The sequence below is a fragment of the Ranitomeya variabilis genome, chromosome 4, assembly GCF_051348905.1.
Source record: "Ranitomeya variabilis isolate aRanVar5 chromosome 4, aRanVar5.hap1, whole genome shotgun sequence".
NCBI classification, from domain to species: Eukaryota; Metazoa; Chordata; class Amphibia; order Anura; family Dendrobatidae; genus Ranitomeya; species Ranitomeya variabilis.
Window position 1 is genome coordinate 239,964,367 of NC_135235.1, and position 14,510 is coordinate 239,978,876.

Genomic DNA, 14,510 nt, shown 5'->3' on the forward strand with positions numbered 1-14,510 from the left:
AACATTACTGATCCTGAGTTACATCCTGTATTATACTCCAGAGCTGCACTCACTATTCTGCTGGTGCAGTCACTGTGTACATACATTACTGATCCCGAGTTACATCCTGTATTATACCCCAGAGCTGCACTCACTATTCTGCTGGTGCAGTCACTGTGTACATACATTACTGATCCTGAGTTACATCCTTGTGGTAAAATATATTATATATATATATATATATATATATATATATATATATATATATATATATATATAGTGATGCAGTGACCCCTGTAACAGGTAGGGGGCGCTGCATGGTCTCCTCAGTATGCGCACGGAGGCGTATTGAGGCCGTGAGAAAGCATGGCAGTTGTAGGCATGGATGTGATGGTGAGACAGTGTCTGGCATTGTGGTTAATGGGAGGTATGTGTCACAGGGATGGATGCTCCCTGCGATGCATCCCGGAGTATCTTGTCTTTAGAGCAGGGGTGTCAAACTGCATTCCTCAAGAGCCTCAAACCATGCGTGTTTTCAAGATTTCCTTCTCATTGCACAAGGTGCTGGAATCATTCTGTGCAGGTGATTAAATGATCACCTGTGCAATACAAGGAAATCCTGAAAACATGACCTGTTTGCAGACCTTGAGGAATGCAGTTTGCTTTAGAGCACGTAAGCACTGAAGATGTCATTTAGTGCACCTGGGTCCGGGTTGCGGGTAGCTATGAGAGATGGGAGGGTCTAGCTACCCACATACCTCAACTCTGAGTGGGGGCACTCACTGTACCCCTTTTCCTATTTGGCAGTGTGGGTATTTTGAGGACCTGCAATGCTGTCAGGATCACGTGACCAGCCCATGTGATCCGTACCTCACCTATGGGGGTGTGGTTACAAGGTACATAATGCGACCAGGGTGTGGGTCACATGGTCCCTGTGTATGTTCCTGAAGGTTCCTGTAGGTCTGAGTGTGCAGACCTGAATGATACAGGTGCAAGGTCCTGAGAGAAACCTCGGTGTTGGGTGTGCTAGCCCTGAAGAGCACGTGGTGGGACTTTGCGACTGTTGGCCTGGGTATTGGACGGTCCCCGCCGGGGATGGACGTCCTGAATAGTACCCGGACAGGCCATCTGTGTGATCCCGAGTAAACTGGGTATTGGGAGGTCCTGGGAGGAGGACTGGATCCCTGAACAGCACGAGGTGAGGACAGGGATCTGCAGAGCCAGAAACAGGTCCCGTGTGGTACTGCCACTGGAAAGCCTGCAGCATGGACAAGCAGGTAATACCAGACTGTGTGTTTGGCTCCAGAGAGAGGCTGAATATTGGACTCGACCAAGAGTGTATGGCCACAGTCCTGATGGAACAGAGTCACGCTGTGAACATTGTTACTTTGTTTTGCCGTGATATGAAGATTGTTGTTTTGTGTTTTCTGCCACTGGGGTTTATGGAGTAATAAACCCAGTTGAACTTTTGGAAGAAAATACGGTCTTGTGTGTAATACGCTGCCAAACGAGTATTCCCCAAACCCGTAAGTAAGTGCAATCTTACATATGGTGCTCGAATGCGGGCAACGGTCCAGGAGGCACGTTCAGAGTTGTTTGCTGTGGCCCGGCGGGGCCACGAAGATTGTGTCTGGCTGTAACTCGGCGGGGTTACGAAGCTGACAAGCGGCTTGCTGTGGATCGGTGGGTCCACGAAGTCTGCGGTAGAGCCTTGTGGAGTGTAGCCGCGGTTGCCGCAAGAGGTTCCGCAGCAGCTAGTGTCACTAGCAATAATGTAACATCTGTTTTGAAAAGCTGCAGGTCGCACCCAGGTGTTAATATATATTTTCCTGAGACAAGTAGACTTCTATCTCCAATCTCACCAGGGGGTCCTGCTGGAAGCCAAGAAGAAAGGTAGCATTTGACACCTCCTAGCTCTTGGAAGAGAGATGTTAATTACGGCCTGATAGTATCTCTGTGAGAGCTTTTACACAAAGGATTTCAAGAGAAAATAATATATTCATTGGTTCATTGGGGGATGGGGGGGGGGGGGTCATGGCTGTGGTCCAATCACCAATCAAAAAACAAGCAATTATGATATTAACCTGAGGGGCTGGTCTAGAAACCTGACCTCCAGACCAAAGCTATAAATTAGACCTGTATACCTAGAATCTTGTTCACATAATGAGGGCAGCCTGAGGAGCTGATGGGTTCCACGAACTCCATATTCACCCCCCCCCACAGACAGCAGCAAGCAAACTACCAGTTAAATGATTTCTGTAAGTTTTCTCCTGTTATTTTATACTGTTTTACATAAGTTGTGTGTCTTTTTATTATCATATTTTTATACCTTTTTCATATTGTAAGCATTGAAGTTTTTTGTATTAAAGTATAAAACTTTAACAAGTTGAACCTTGAATGTTCTAAAAGAATCCATAGCCAAAGGTGTGTGAGCCTTTTGAGTGGTAGACATTATTAGTATTAATATTTCCGGGTCTCATCGCCCGTGTATTCGGTGAGTGGTGGCAGCGTGTATGCACGGGTGTGTGGCCTGGGTCGGTGTGTGATTTATGCTCCCATTACAGCATGGGACAGAGGTTGAATGCTGGACTAAGAGTGGGGAGATATACTAACCCTTGAAGGCACAACCCAAGTCACGTGCTGAGAGCGGGTATATGACGAATTAGAGACACCACGGAGAAGGGATCAGTGACAATCCTGTATTATACTCCAGAGCTGCACTCACAGGTACATTTTATTTTTTCCATGCTGACAGATCCCGGTCTCGGGCACAGGTCCTGAGGCTGCACTACGGATGCCATTCTCTTCTCTGACCTCACCTGGTGTCTGTGTTGCTCAGTTTCGGACACAGGTCACCTCCCTTATCCCCCCACAGTCTCCCCCTGATGGTCAGTATTGGCGGTGCGTGCGCCCCATCACCAGCCCCTGCAGGTCTCCACTCTACTCACCAGCTCCAGATCAAATCTAATGAACTCCAAGCCGGACACCAGGGTGAGGAACAAGGTGAGATGATCATGGCTGCAAACCAAGGCGTTCCTGGAACACAGCAACACAGCACTGAAGAGGGAGAGGAGAGGTGCTGCAGGAGAGGGAGGAGGGAGAGGAGAGGCGCTGCAAGAGAGGGTGGAGGGAGAGGAGCTGCAAGAGAAAGGAGGGAGAGGAGGCGCTGCAAGAGAGCGAGGAGGGAGAGACGCTGCAATAGAGGGAGGAGGGAGAGGAGAGCCGCTGCAGGAGAGGAAGGAGGGAGAGGAGAGGCGGTACAACAGAGGGAGGAGGGAGAGGAGAGGCACAGCAAGAGAGGGAGGAGAGGAGCTGCAAGAGAGAAAGGAGGGAGAGGAGAGGCGCTGCAGGAGAGGGAGGAGGGAGAGGCGCTGCAGGAGAGGGAGGAGGGAGAGACGCTGCAATAGAGGGAGGAGGGAGAGGTGCTGCAGGAGAAGGAGGAGGGAGAGGAGAGGCGGTACAACAGAGGGAGGAGGGAGAGGAGAGGCGGTACAACAGAGGGAGGAGGGAGAGGAGAGGCACAGCAAGGGGGAGGAGAGGAGCTGCAAGAGAAAGGAGGGAGAGGAGAGGCGCTGCAGGAGGAGAGGGAGGAGGGAGAGGAGAGGCGCTGCAAGAGAGGGAGGAGGGAGAGGCGAGGCGCTGCAAGAGAGGGAGGAGGGAGAGGAAAGGCGCTGCAAGAGAGGGAGGAGGGAGAGGAAAGGCGCTGCAAGAGGGAGGAGGGAGAGGAAAGGCGCTGCAAGAGGGAGGAGGGAGAGACGCTGCAAGAGGGAGGAGGGAGAGGATCTGCAAGAGAGGGAGGAGGGAGAGGAGCTACAAGTGAGGGAGGAGAGGCACGGCGCTGCAGGAGAGGGAGGAGGGAGAGGATCTGCAAGAGGGAGGAGGGAGAGGCGCTGCAAGAGAGGGAGGAGGGAGAGTATCTGCAAGAGAGGGAGGAGGGAGAGGATCTGCAAGAGGGAGGAGGGAGAGGATCTGCAAGAGGGAGGAGGGAGAGGAGCTACAAGAGAGGGAGGAGAGGCGCTGCAGGAGAGGGAGGAGGGAAAGGAGAGGCGGTACAACAGAGGGAGGAGGGAGAGGAGAGGCGGTACAACAGAGGGAGGAGGGAGAGGAGAGGCACAGCAAGAGGGAGGAGAGGAGCTGCAAGAGAGAAAGGAAGGAGAGGAGCTGCAGGAGAGGGAGGAGGGAGAGGCGCTGCAGGAGAGGGAGGAGGGAGAGGCGCTACAAGAGGGAGGAGGGAGCGACGCTGCAATAGAGGGAGGAGGGAGAGGAGAGGCGCTGCAGGAGAGGGAGGAGGGAGAGGAGAGGCGCTGCAAGAGAGGGAGGAGGGAGAGGCGAGGCGCTGCAAGAGAGGGAGGAGGGAGAGGCGAGGCACTGCAAGAGAGGGAGGAAAAAGAGGAAAGGCGCTGCAAGAGAGAAAGGAAGGAGAGGTGCTGCAAGAGAGGGAGGAGGGAGAGGAGAGGGGCTGCAGGAGAGGCGCTGCAAGAGAGGGAGGAGGGAGAGGCGAGGCGCTGCAAGAGAGAAAGGAAGGAGAAGAGAGGTGTTGCGAGAGGGAGGAGGGAGAGGATAGGCGCTGCAGGAGAGGGAGGAGGGAGAGGAGAGGCGCCGCAAGGCAGGGAGGACGGAGAGGAGAGACGCTGCAAGGGAGGGAGGAGGGAGAGGAGCTGCAGGAGAAGAAGGAGGGAGAGGCTCTGCAAGACAGGGAGGAGGGAGAGGAGAGGCTCTGCAAGAGAGGGAGGAGGGAGAGGAGAGGCTCTGCAAGAGAGGGAGGAGACCCTGGGGGGGGGGGGAAGGAGGTAAGGAGACCCTAAGGGGGGTAAGGAGACCCTAGGGGGGTAAGGAGACCCTAGGGGGGGCAAGGAGACACTAGGGGGGGCAAGGAGACCCTAGGGGGGGCAAGGAGGCCCTAGGGGGGGCAAGGAGGCCCTAGGGGGGGCAAGGAGACCCTGGGGGGGTAAGGAGACCCTAGGGGGGAAGAAGGAGACCCTGGGGGGGGGGAAGGAGACCCAAGGGGGGGGGGAAGAAGGAGACCCTAGGGGGGGGGGGGAAGAAGGAGACCCTAGGGGGGGGGGGAAGAGGGAGACCCTGGGGGGGGGAGAAGGAGACCCTAGGGGGGGGAAGAAGGAGACCCTAGGGGGGGGGGAGAAGGAGACCCTAGGGGGGGGAAGAAGGAGACTCTAGGGGGGGGGGGGAAGAAGGAGACCCTAGGGGGGGAAGAAGGAGACCCTAGGCGGGGAAGAAGGAGACCCTGGGGGGGGGGGGAAGGAGACCCTAGGGGGCGGGGGGAGAAGGAGACCCTGGGGGGGGGGGGGGGAAGAAGGAGACCCTAGGGGGGGAAAGAGACCCTGGGGGGGATGGAGACCCTGGGGGGGATGGAGACCCTGGGGGGGATGGAGACCCTGGGGGGGATGGAGACCCTGGGGGGGGGATGGAGACCCTGGGGGGGGGGATGGAGACCCTGGGGGGGGGACGGAGACCCTGGGGGGGGGACGGAGACCCTGGGGGGGGGGACGGAGACCCTGGGGGGGGGACCTTTCCTTACTTGTAGTAGTATTTCTCTAGGAGGCTCCGGTTCTCCTGGAATAACCTCAGGTAGCTCTCCAGGGAATTCTCGTTGAGTGCCAGGTACAGCCAGGCTCGGCCTGCAGGGGACAGCAGAGGTTACGTGCCTGCAGCAGCCAATCACGGGTGGTCACAGGTCACAAGTACTCACTGCGGCCGAGCAGTGTCGCCACATGCTGCTGATCCTCAATCTGCTTCACGGCTTCTCGGCGGGTGAAGTGGACGACGAGCACCCAGTACCCGGAGGAGATGTCCTGCAGCCTGGGTGGGGCGAGAGGATCCATCAGAGACATTGCAGCGGCCACTGAGCCCCCCACATCAGACCCCCATACCCCCCCCACATCAGAGCCCCGGAAACTCCCCGGACACCCCCCCATATCAGAGCCCCGGACCCCACTCACCCATAGAGCAGAGCGTGGTCCAGGTGCTCACACAGCCTCTGCAGGACGCGATCGTGGTTGCGTATGGCGGGGGTCTCATCCTCACATGCAGCAAAGTAACTCTGTAACTGGGGACGAGAAAGCGAGTTAGTGCAGACAAGGGGCCGCGGCCCACCGCACTGCTGAATCCCTCTGTGCTGCTGGGAGACACTGCACATCTGCTACGTCACACTCCACTGCTGAATCCCTCTGTGCTGCTGGGAGACACTGCACATCTGCTACGTCACGCTCCACTGCTGAATCCCTCTGTGCTGCTAGGAGACACTGCTCATCTGCTACGTCACGCTCCACTGCTGAATCCCTCTGTGCTGCTGGGAGACACTGCTCATCTACTAAGTCACGCTCCACTGCTGAATCCCTCTGCGCTGCTGGGAGACACTGCTCATCTACTACGTCACGCTCCACCGCTGAATCCCTCTGTGCTGCTGGGAGACACTGCTCATCTGCTACGTCACGCTCCACCGCTGCATCCCTCTGTGCTGCTGGGAGACACTGCTCATCTGCTATGTCACGCTCCAATGCTGAATCCCTCTGTGCTGCTGGGAGACACTGCACATCTGCTACGTCACTCTCCACTGCTGAATCCCTCTGTGCTGCTGGGAGACACTGCACATCTGCTACGTCACGCTCCACTGCTGAATCCCTCTGTGCTGCTGGGAGACACTGCACATCTGCTACGTCACGCTCCACTGCTGAATCCCTCTGTGCTGCTGGGAGACACTGCTCATCTACTACGTCACGCTCCACTGCTGAATTCCTCTGTGCTGCTGGGACACACTGCTCATCTACTACGTCACGCTCTACTGCTGAATCCCTCTGTGCTGCTGGGAGACACTGCTCATCTACTACGTCACGTTCCACTGCTGAATCCCTCTGTGCTGCTGGGACACACTGCTCATCTGCTACGTCACGCTCCACTGCTGAATTCCTCTGTGCTGCTGGGACACACTGCTCATCTACTACGTCACGTTCTACTGCTGAATCCCTCTGTGCTGCTGGGAGACACTGCTCATCTGCTACGTCACGCTCTACTGCTGAATCCCTCGGTGCTGGAGCCCGACTAATGTCCCCCCATTTCTGGATTTGTAACAAGCGCCATTACAGCCCGCCAATACATCACACATGAGAAAGAGGAACCTGTGGCCCCTCGATGTCACAAGACGAGCAGTCATGAGACTGAGTGCAGTCCTGGGAGTCTGTGGCAGCGTGCAGTGTTTTTGGCTTGGGAGTCTCAGCGCGGCTCATCTAGGACAGATTCCGGGGTATCTCCTGTGTACAGCGCCCTCTGCAGGCCGCCACAGCTTGCCCCTTGGGTTCGGCTGCTGCAGAACCTCCATTTTCTGGTGATCTGGAGGTCACTCAGGGTTGGAGGGGAATTCCTCCTCCTCATCTTCAGCTTTTAGCAGCAGCTGAAGGTTCTGATAGGAAATGATCTGTTATTTGCTCTGTCCATAATCCCCTCCCCCTTAGCTAAAGGCCGAGAGCCCATCGCTGCCCCCACCACACCTCACTGTGGGGTCTTCTGGTGATATCCGCAGTTTCCCCCAGGAAATTCCTCCTGGAGCAGCGACACTTTCCCTGGGGTTAATCAGAGTGACTGTACATGACGGCGGCCGGGCACCGCCCACTGAGGACTATGGGGGGGATGTGATGGGCTGACACTGAGCACTCCCACCATTATAGCAGGGTGTGCACACTTATGCAATCACATTACTGTACTTTTGTCATTTTCTATTTCTCAGGATTTGTAGATTCTGGTGACAAAGGGGACGGTCCAAAAAGGATTCTTCTTGGGGGGATTATTTAGGTGATAGCGGGGCGTGTAGACTTTTTATATCCACGGTATCAGTGCCGGAGTGTTCTACGCAGGGCGGACATCTCATTTATTGCCTCCCTAGGTTTAATGCTTGTTATTCCTACACTGAATTTCCGGACGGTCGGGATTCTTTACATTCACAGGACATCGCCCCAGAAACATAAGCCGGTCACATGACATTTCAGAAACCTGTTCTGCTATTTACAGGTACTACAAGTGTCAGCATGCCCCACCACAGGTGACAGTCCCAACCCCGGCCACTAGGCAGCGCTGCTACTGTGGATGAATGGACGTGTCAGTGACTGGCGTCAGCCCATCTGGTTGTAGGAATGGCGACCAGCACGTCTCTGTGACGGCCCCCCATTGGTAGCCTGTCGCCTGAGGGGGGCTGATGTATAAGGTCTGCTCTCCATCTCCAAAACCACAAGTCTCAGCAATCCCAAGATCAGAAGCCGGACATAGCTGAAGAAGCCAAATCAACCGGACAGGGTCACTGCAGGTCATAGGGTCTCCTCCTACAGATCACTGCCCCCCCCACGGCACCGCCATCTGCAGCAGCATCACTGGGCACCGAGCCCCCCGATAGCAAACCTAATGTAAGGGGCAAAGCAGAGAAGTGTGTAACAGAGCCGCAGCGCCGGAAGACCAGAGGCAGATCCCAGAAAACACTACAGCCGGCCCCCCGTCATCAGCACCGCACCGGGGATCACAGCTGGCCCCCGTCCTCGGCACCGCACCGGGCATCACAGCCGGCCTCCATCATCAGCACCGCACCGGGATAACAGCCGGCCTCCGCCCTCGGCACCGCACAGAGGATCACCGCCGGCCCCCATCATCAGCACCGCACCGGGGATCACAGCCGGCCCACGTCATCAGCACCGCACCGGGGATCACAGCTGGCCCCCGTCCTCGGCACCGCACCGGGGATCACAGCCGGCCCCCGTCCTCGGCACCGCACCGGGGATCACAGCCGGCCCCCGTCCTCGGCACCGCGGATCACAGCCGGCCGCCGTCCTCGGCACCGCACTGGGGATCACAGCCGGCCCCCGCCCTCGGCACCGCATAGGGGATCACAGGCGGCCCCTGTCCTCGGCACCGCACTGGGGATCACAGCCGGCCCCCGTCATCAGCACCGCACCGGGGATCACAGCCGGCCCCCGTCTTCGGCACCGCACCGGGGATCACAGCCGGCCTCCGTCATCAGCACCGGGATCACAGCCGGCCCCCGCCCTCGGCACCGCACAGAGGATCACAGCAGGCCCCCATCATCAGCACCGCACTGGGGATCACAGCCGGCCCCCGTCATCAGCACCGCATCGGGGATCACAGCCGGGCCCCGTCATCAGCACCGCACCGGGGATCACAGCCGGGCCCTGTTATCAGCACCGGTGCACCTTAGATCACAGCCGGCCCCCGTCATCAGCACCGCACCGGGGATCACAGCCAGCGGCAGATCCACTGATAGCAGCAACCAGAAAATAGTACAGCCGGCCCCCGTTATGAAAAATGCACCGAAGCATGGGAATCACCGCTGGCCACAGTTGTCAGCAACACACCAAATTAAGGGAGTCACAGTTACCCACAATGCACCACAGCGCGGTCAGATTCCTCACCACCGACCTGTAAGAAGGGGCTTTCTACATCCTGATAAGTGTATCCTGCTGAGCAGGAAAGAAAGGCGGGTGGTCCGTCCCCCGAGGAGAATAGCCACAGTGTACAGCGCGTAGGGGGGCACAGAGTATAACGTCCAGCGTATAGGGGGCACAGCCTATAATGTACAGCGTATAGGGGGCACAGCGTATAGGGGGAAAGGACAACCACAACCAATATACAGAAATACCCAGAAAAACCACCAAGCAGGGAATAAATATAAAATGCCTTTATTATATATGATTGGCAATTAAGTATAACAAATTGTGCGCAAAACAAGACAAGAAAATAACAATTAAAATCAATATTAGAAATAGATGATAGAGACTGACCCAGTTTATATTTATATATATATCTACATATAAGGGTAGTGCATCCCTCTAATGGAGTGTATTCAACAACAAAAAATTAAAATAAAACAAGCGCAAAAAAATGTGATATATATAAAAATAATAACCATACATGAGAAGATATTTATATCACATATGCAGTATAACATATATTGGTGTTTATTGCTATAATCAATAAAAATAATTGATAATCATATCCCAAGTATGAATATAAAGTGCAAATGGTATGTGTGCAAACTGCAATACATAATGTGCAAGTGGCAAGTACCAAGAATGCCTTATATGTCAGCCTATGTGTATTTCAGCACAGCATATCTGTGTGTCCACATATGCAACAATGTGAAGTGCAAAGTGCAGAGTGCTGCCCGCCGTAAGAATACAGCAGGAGCCCCACAAAAAACACACCAAACTAAAGTGCACAGTGCAAATAATAGGGAGATACACGCAATCTACCTAAATGCCAGGGTCAGCCACATCCCGTAATAACGCACCCCGACGCGCGTTTCGGATCTTAATCCTTCGTCAGGGGGGCACAGTGTATAATATACAGAGTATAGGGGGCACAGTGTACAATGTACAGCGTATAGGGAGGCACAATGTAATGTACAGCGTATAGGGGGGCACAGTGTATAATGTACAGTGTATAGGGGGGCACAGTGTATAGGGGAGCCCAGTGTATAACGTACAGTGTATAAGGGGGCACGGTGTATAATGTACAGTGTATAGTGGAGCACAGTATATAATGTACAGTGTATAATGTACAGTGTATAGGGGGCACAGTGTATAATGTACAGTGTATAGTGGAGCACAGTGTATAATGTACAGTGTATAATGTACAGTGTATAGGGGGCACAGTGTATAATGTACAGTGTATAGTGGAGCACAGTATATAATGTACAGTGTATAATGTACAGTGTATAGGGGGCACAGTGTATAATGTACAGTGTATAGTGGAGCACAGTGTATAATGTACAGTGTATAATGTACAGTGTATAATGTACAGTGTATAATGTACAGTGTATAATGTACAGTGTATAGGGGGCACAGTGTATAATGTACAGTGTATAGGGGGGCACAGTGTATAGGGGAGCCCAGTGTATAACGTACAGTGTATAAGGGGGCACAGTGTATAATGTACAGTGTATAGTGGAGCACAGTGTATAATGTACAGTGTATAATGTACAGTGTATAGTGGAGCACAGTATATAATGTACAGTGTATAATGTACAGTGTATAGTGGAGCACAGTATATAATGTACAGTGTATAGTGGAGCACAGTGTATAATGTACAGTGTATAGTGGAGCACAGTATATAATGTACAGTGTATAATGTACAGTGTATAGTGGAGCACAGTGTATAATGTACAGTGTATAGGGGGCACAGTGTATAATGTACAGTGTATAGTGGAGCACAGTGTATAATGTACAGTGTATAGTGGAGCACAGTATATAATGTACAGTGTATAATGTACAGTGTATAGTGGAGCACAGTATATAATGTACAGTGTATAATGTACAGTGTATAGTGGAGCACAGTGTATAATGTACAGTGTATAGTGGAGCACAGTGTATAATGTACAGTGTATAATGTACAGTGTATAATGTACAGTGTATAATGTACAGTGTATAGGGGGCACAGTGTATAATGTACAGTGTATAGTGGAGCACAGTATATAATGTACAGTGTATAATGTACAGTGTATAGTGGAGCACAGTATATAATGTACAGTGTATAATGTACAGTGTATAGTGGAGCACAGTGTATAATGTACAGTGTATAATGTACAGTGTATAGGGGCACAGTGTATAATGTACAGTGTATAGTGGAGCACAGTATATAATGTACAGTGTATAATGTACAGTGTATAGTGGAGCACAGTGTATAATGTACAGTGTATAGTGGAGCACAGTGTATAATGTACAGTGTATAGGGGGCACAGTGTATAATGTACAGTGTATAGTGGAGCACAGTGTATAATGTACAGTGTATAGTGGAGCACAGTGTATAATGTACAGTGTATAGTGGAGCACAGTGTATAATGTACAGTGTATAATGTACAGTGTATAGTGGAGCACAGTGTATAATGTACAGTGTATAATGTACAGTGTATAGGGGCACAGTGTATAATGTACAGTGTATAATGTACAGTGTATAGTGGAGCACAGTATATAATGTACAGTGTATAATGTACAGTGTATAGTGGAGCACAGTGTATAATGTACAGTGTATAGTGGAGCACAGTATATAATGTACAGTGTATAATGTACAGTGTATAGGGGGCACAGTGTATAATGTACAGTGTATAATGTACAGTGTATAGTGGAGCACAGTATATAATGTACAGTGTATAGGGGGCACAGTGTATAATGTACAGTGTATAGTGGAGCACAGTGTATAATGCACAGTGTATAATGTACAGTGTATAGGGGGCACAGTGTATAGGGGGGCACAGTGTATAATGAGCAGTGTATAGGGGGGCACATATATACATAATCACAACAGGGTCCGCACCTTCTTCACGGACAGGTTGATGTTCTCCAAGATCCTGTCTTTCACCTCTCGCGGATCCATCCGCCCAGAGCCACCGGTTCTCGGGCTCCGTCATGTGACTGACAGGAAGTGACGTCACGACTCGGAGGGCGGTGCGCAGTGAGGACAGAGCACGTGGTTATGTAAAGACGCGAATAGATTGCTGTGGGGAGCGGGGCATGCTGCAGGGGGTGGAGCTACCAGTGTTGTGACCTGACACGTAACTCGTTGGAGGTGTCCACGGCTCCACGCGAGAAACTGACTGCCTGGGACTACAACTCCCAGCATCCCGAGCTGCAGCCCAGCAACGAGTGGCCGCACTACTGCAACCAATCAAATCACGGTTCTCAGTCATAGGAAAATGAAAGCATCCACCCGATTGGTTGGTGAAAGCTCAGCTGTCCCGAAGTGACCAATCATGTGGTAGCAGTACGGTGGCTCCGTGGTCACATAGCATAAAATATCAGGAACCGCCTCCTGGAGCAGCGACACTTTCCCTGGGGTCAATCAGAGTGTCCCTGACTGACGCTGAGCGCTCCCACCATTAATGCAGGGTGTGCACACTTAGGCCGTGTTCACACGATCCTTTTTTTGATCCTTTTTTTTTCAGGTCCTGATTTGGAAAACCCGCAGTGCAAAACTGCACTGCTGATTTTCCTGCTGTTTCTTCTGCAGATTCCCCTGCGGGTTTTCAACAGCACTTTCCTATTGGTGCCTGTTGAAAACAGGAGCTGAATCTGCAGAAAGAAGTGACATGGTACTTCTTTTTTTCTGCAGGCAAATCCTCGCGGATTTGCCTGAGAAAAAAAGGATAGTGGGCACAGCGGTTTTTGTTTTCCATAGGGTAACATTGGACTGTACCCTGCATGGAAAAAGGATGCGGATCTGCAGCCTGAAAAGCGCTACGGAACAGCAGCAAAAAAAGGATCGTGTGAACATAGCCTTATGCAATCACACTACTGTTCTTGTGTCATTTTTATTTCTCAGGATTTGTAGGTTCTGGCGACAATAAAGGGAAAAGTTCACAGACAATCAGTTTCTATTAGATGTTCTGATGGTGGCGCGGCCCTGCATACACGACAGCTGCCCCCCATGTTTACAGTGCAGACCCCAATACCCACAGACCTAAGGCGTCTACTGACCCCCCACTATACCGCGGATCCCCACCGGTCACCGTGACCCATTATATGTCTAGGAGACGACGCCCGCACTGGTCCTTAGCTGTTTTTTTTTACTCTTTCTGTGTTTGGTCCATTATTCTGTGATTACAATTTTAGGGTATGTGTCCACGTTCAGGATGGCCGGCGGTATCGTCGGAGCGGCAAACCCACTCGGCGCTAAGCCCCGCCCCCTTCTGGGACGCGATGATGCCGGATGTGTTCATTTTACACATCCGGGATCGCACCCCTCGCATAGGGCCCTGTGTTAGTCCTTGCGGCGTCGCAGCGTCGCCGCAAGGAACACGGACATGCTGCGATCTTAAAAGACGCGCAGCATGTCCGGAGTCGCAGGGCCGACGGATGCGTGTTTCCACGCATAGTGGACACGGGATTTCAAAAAATCCCCTCCACTATGCTGGAACATCAGGACGCTGCGTGTTTGACGCTGTGGCCCCACGCAGCGTCAAACACGCAGCGTTTCCTGAACGTGGACACATACCCTAAGGGTATGTTTCCACGGTACGGTTTGCCGGCGGGATCGCCGCAGCGGCGAAGCCGCTCGGCGCTAAGCCCCGCCCCCTTTCTGGGACGAGATGGTGCCGGATGTGTACAGTACACATCCGGGATCATCGCACCCCTCGCCATAGGGCCCTGTGATATGCCTTGCGGGGACGCTGCGTCCCCGCAAGATGTACGGACATGCTGCGATCTGAAAAGACGCGCAGCATGTCCGGAGTCGCAGGGCCGCCGCGTGCGGGTTTCCACGCATAGTGGAGACGGGATTTCATAAAATCCCCTCCACTATGCTGGAACATCTGGACGCTGCTTGTTTGACGCTGCAGCGTCAAACAAGCAGCGTTTACGTACCGTGGAAACATACCCTAAGGCTGCCGTCACACTATCAGAATTTGGTCAGTATTTTACATCAGTATTTGTAAGCCAAAACCAGGAGTGGAACAATTAAGAGGAAAAGTATAATAGAAACATATGCTCCACTTCTGCATTTATCACCCAATCCTGGTTTTGGCT

At 52.8% G+C, this 14,510-nt stretch overlaps 1 protein-coding gene across 2 annotated transcripts in view; it reads right to left on the reverse strand.

The window, feature by feature from the left end:
* PLEKHM2 (pleckstrin homology and RUN domain containing M2) overlaps window positions 1-12,461 on the reverse strand; it is a 59,598-nt gene extending 47,137 nt beyond the window's left edge. For both annotated transcript variants that reach the window (XM_077260432.1, XM_077260431.1), the window contains exons 1-5: window positions 12,304-12,461; window positions 5,937-6,043; window positions 5,687-5,796; window positions 5,516-5,615; window positions 2,928-3,015 (exon numbers count right to left, since the gene is read on the reverse strand). In XM_077260432.1, the coding sequence (XP_077116547.1) occupies window positions 2,928-3,015; window positions 5,516-5,615; window positions 5,687-5,796; window positions 5,937-6,043; window positions 12,304-12,363 (465 nt within the window). In that variant the 5' untranslated portion in view covers window positions 12,364-12,461. The remainder of the gene's footprint in view (window positions 1-2,927; window positions 3,016-5,515; window positions 5,616-5,686; window positions 5,797-5,936; window positions 6,044-12,303) is intronic.
* Between the last annotated feature and the right edge of the window lie 2,049 nt (window positions 12,462-14,510).